Genomic DNA, 4363 nt, shown 5'->3' on the forward strand with positions numbered 1-4363 from the left:
TCAGCAAGCATCATGGGCAGGGCATTCTCTTGGATCTTAGATGGTCTGTTGAAGCCCATGGCATAGACTCCTTGCAGGAGCTGTGGTTTCCTGAAAAGAGAAATTTTTATATCATGACCTATTTAAGTCAATTTAGTTTTCATTTGTGTACAAAAAGGTGAGAAAAACCCTCGAGAAGACATCCTAGAGCTGTCTCTGCTACAATCCCACCCGTGAAACAACTATGGTCAGCATCTGGAACCATGAGTGACAACAGGAAGTCTAGACAGGGAGCTTTGCAAAAACCCCTGGATTTAATAAGTCAGCCTGCCTGTCCCAGCTCAAGGGCAAAGCCTGTGTCTAAGGTCAGCACTGCTTGTTCCAAAGCAGCTTTTCAGACAATCCAGGAATCACAGAGCAGAAAGTGTTAATCCTGTCCTTCAGGCCAGTCCCATTTCCTCAGCCATGCCTAATCTTGGTGCCAAAATTATCACTCCTCGATGACTCAAACGTGGGACAAAGCGTGAGGAACAGGATGAAGGAATCATGAGATCCTTGCAAGGACTTCAGCAGGTTGTGTGGATTCTGTACTACAGCTGAGTGATGCTGGCTCAGGTAAGTGACTGATAATTAGCTCAGTTTGCTGTGACTACACCTTGTGATCTGTGGCTGCAAGCCAGCCCTCACACCCAGAACTGTGTGGTGACACTGCTGGCCAGCAAACTCTCATCTGCTGCTTTCTCTCCAGGGAGCTTTCTACTCTCAGCAGACACCTGTGTAGACAAGGAGACCCCAGAACAACCTAAATCCGGGTTATGGTGCTGGAAATTCTCAGCTGATGACCCCCAAGTGCTCCCTGGATGCTGTGAGTGCTCTCAGAAGGGCTCTCCTTTCCAAGCAGGTTACAAGTCTCCTGCCCACATTTCCCACTGCAGTAACTTCCCATTCAGCACAACATAATTTTGCAAAAATCCTGTATTGCTTTCCAACGATGGCTGGAACAAAAGCTCTTTGAAAACGTAACCTTGTGCTGCTCCAAGCAAGGACAGACAAAGCCCAACTCTGCACCAGTTGCCAAGGATACCCCGAGTCATAACAAAATGAAGACTCAATTAGGCTGGCTGTCCCTGTCATTAACTCCCTGGGATTGTTTGCCTTTTGAAACACAGGAATGAATTAGTCTAACAGGCACTGCAGGACCTCAGCTTCTTTTTGCAGACGCTCAACCACAAACACCAACAGAGCAAAACATCCTGGCATTTCATGGGGAGAAAGCTCTTTAGCTCCCATTTTGCTGCAGAGCTTGTAGAGCAACAAACCTGAGATCAACACAAGCACAGCAATTCCAACAGGACGCACTCTTCAGCATATTAATACATATATCCATCAACCATGCCTTAAACACAGTTATCATCCCTTGAAAGCTGCACTGGTACAGGTTTTCAAAGGGAAGGAAAATACTGGTGTCTCCAGTACATAAATCCAGTGTTGCTGGAAAAGATAAGCTGTTCCCTTTGTGCTGTTCACTGCTGTTGTTTCAGATGGAAACCGCTACCAGGCACCCAGATAAACCAACTCTCCTTGCACTTAAATAATACAAATGACACACTCACTTATTAATGACAGGTTGGCAGTAACCTGATACACAAACCCATGTACTTTTAAGTGATATATCCTATGCAACCAAGGAATTTTTCAGGACATGAGGAGAGGTTCCAACTACCTGATGGGCTCCAAACTCATATCTGCTCTGGCAGTTATAGCAAAACTTCTCTCTCTCAGAAGTTACAAATAAGGCTCCCCATGACAAACTGAAAAATCCAGTTATAAGGGAGCCTATTTAATATATCTGATCCCAGGATTTGACAGCTCCATGCAGAGAAGGCTCTGGTTCATCCCAGCAGGCACTTACAGGCGCAGCTCCTCGAAAGACTTGACAGAGTAGAGGGGTGATGTGGGGTCCCTCTGCAGCACCTCCACCTGATTTGTGGTGTCAACCAGGTTACTGCGGATCAGCTTGTTCAGCAAGGACTGGGCAGCTCTGTCCTCTGGGAAATGAGGTGGAAAATATGAATCCATCAGTCACAGCCCGTTCCAGGTCTTGCTCCCACTGAACTCCTGAGCCACTTAAAAGAGACAAAATCCCTCCAAATACTGAAATTCTTCATTAGAGTGTAATGGCTTGAAGAGCCCAAACCTCCTGGATGAGACATTGAGAGAATCCAGAGATTCCTCCATTTAATGCCCAGGAAGACAAATCAAATGAGCACTGTTCTAAGGGGGACTTTAACACATCCAGATCTCTGCTTATTAAAATTCTTTTAGCTTAGCATCTACCTGGGACAGGATAAGGCCTCCTCAACCCTCACTCTGACATGTGGGCAGACACCTCCCAGGGTTTTATTTTTAAGGAAGGTTTGAGGATAAACGCTACTTTAAAAGATTTCAGAGCTGAAACCAAGGGTTGAGGATAAGAGAGATCCAAATGAGGTTAAACTGCTGCATTTTGGGGTTTCACTACCAAATCTGTTCCTAAAACCACCTTCTGAAAGAATGTGAGCCTTTACCCACCTCTGAGCAGCCACTGCATAAATGCAACTTGTTGGTTGCTACAGCAATCCCAGCTCCAGGTTATCCAACGCTCCTGTATCCAATCCTGCCTTGAGGACACTGCTATCCCCTTATTTCTCTCCACTTTAATCCAGGAGTCTCCCAAGTTATTACAGGACACAATGCCTTTAAAAGTGTTATGGAGGAAGGACTTGTCTTACAATCAAGTCCTTGGGGCAGGATACAAGATCAGCGGTCCTGAGACATAAGGCAGACTTACTTTAAGTACATACTAAATGAATATAATAAAATTAAACTAAACTAATTTCCTTGCCAAAGTTTTTTTCAGGAAGGCACTTACCTTTCTCCTCATCCTCCGTCTTCTCCACATTGTCATCTGCCTTGACAACGGCACCTGGATGGGAACAGGTGAGGGGGGCACAGGTGAGCTCAGGCCTCGGGGGCAGCCCACGCCCCCAGAGCTTTGGAACATCCTGGGAAATCTACAAACAGCTCATCTTCCTGAGGAGAACTGCCCTGCTCCACTGCTGTGCAGAGGAAACCCAAGCACCAAGTGCAGTTTAGCAACCACACCGAAGGATTTTGCTCACACAGCTCCCCGAGACACCAAAATATTTAGTCTGTGCTGCTGTTTAATCTCAGCTCTCCTGGAATCTCATGATTTACCAGGAATTTACTTTGGCAGCAGTGCTCTGAACCCCCACAGGGAAACACTCCCCCCTTTCCAAGCCCATCTGAGCAGCTGGAACTCACCATTGGCATCTGGTTTGGTTTTGTCATCCTTCAGGTGTAAAGTGCTCAGCTAGAAATGAGGAAAAACACAAAATCAGAGAAGTTCAAATAGAGCTCCATATATTCTAATTCCAGCCAGGAAAACCTGAGCTTTGGATTTATCAAGTATTGCATAAACCCTGCTCAACTGGAAGGGATGAAGACACAAGAGGAACTTGATTTCAAGAGTTTTAATACAACTATTTCTAAGCAGGAGTTTTAACAGAAATACAAGTTTTTAAAACTGTAATAACAACATAGGAAGGGGTTGTTTTCTGTCCTGTAGCCTCCACTCCCCAATAGCTCTGCTGATGGAAAATGGGAGAAAATCAGCATTCCAGGATGGAAACAGGATCTATGCACTGTCCTGTCTGGCACAAGATGACCCAGGATGAGTTTGTTTCACCACCTGAAATGTGCAGGGGGAGCAGCCCCGAGGCTCTTCCCCACATCCTCAGTGAGTATTCTGTGCCCAAGCACAGAAAAAACAGAAAACAATTTTTCTGAGGTACAAAGTTACATCTTTTCATTAAAAAAAAAAAAAAGAGAGAGAGAGAGAAAGAGGAATTTTTTCGGATGCTGGAAGACAGAGCTGAGGCTAGGTGAGTGCATGAAGCTGTGCAGTGTCTGGATGGAGGGTGAGGCGGATCGCAAGGACGTCTCTGCCCTTTGGATATGCAAAAAATGGATGAAGGCGAAGAAATTTTTAAAATAATGGTAAGTAAATAAATAAGTGAATATATAAATAAATAAAAAATTGGGGTTTTCTTATAAAGGAAGAGCCCAAGCCCAGGGACAATCGGATACCCCGGGCCCTCCCTGCCCCCACGGCAGAAAATGGGGCGAAAAGGGTTTCTGCGATCGCTGTTTTCTGTGAGGAGGCGGCGGGGGCCGCGCGGCCCTGGGGACCCCGCGCCGCTGGACCAGGCCGGGTGGGGAGGGGTGACACGGGCTGGGGTGAGGCTGTGACCCTGTGTGGGGTGAGGCTGTGACCCTGTGGGCCTGTGACCCTGTGGGGCTCTGAGCTCTGTGGGGCTGTGAG

The 4363-nt window shown here is 46.5% G+C and overlaps 1 protein-coding gene across 2 annotated transcripts in view; it reads right to left on the bottom strand.

Annotated features, from left to right (window-relative positions):
- Positions 1 to 3347, bottom strand: part of LOC102034535 (ATP-dependent RNA helicase DDX19B) — an 11006-nt gene extending 7659 nt beyond the window's left edge. The window contains exons 1-4 of one of the 2 annotated variants that reach the window (XM_014309980.2): positions 3304 to 3347; positions 2891 to 2944; positions 1892 to 2027; positions 1 to 90 (exon numbers count right to left, since the gene is read on the bottom strand). In XM_014309980.2, the coding sequence (XP_014165455.1) occupies positions 1 to 59 (59 nt within the window). In that variant the 5' untranslated portion in view covers positions 60 to 90; positions 1892 to 2027; positions 2891 to 2944; positions 3304 to 3347. Of the gene's footprint in view, positions 91 to 1891; positions 2028 to 2890; positions 2945 to 3303 lie in introns of those variants that run through there. The other variant, XM_031062907.1, reaches the window with a different exon arrangement.
- Between the last annotated feature and the right edge of the window lie 1016 nt (positions 3348 to 4363).

Source organism: Geospiza fortis, unplaced genomic scaffold, assembly GCF_000277835.1.
Source record: "Geospiza fortis unplaced genomic scaffold, GeoFor_1.0 scaffold353, whole genome shotgun sequence".
In the NCBI taxonomy this organism is placed as follows: domain Eukaryota; kingdom Metazoa; phylum Chordata; class Aves; order Passeriformes; family Thraupidae; genus Geospiza; species Geospiza fortis.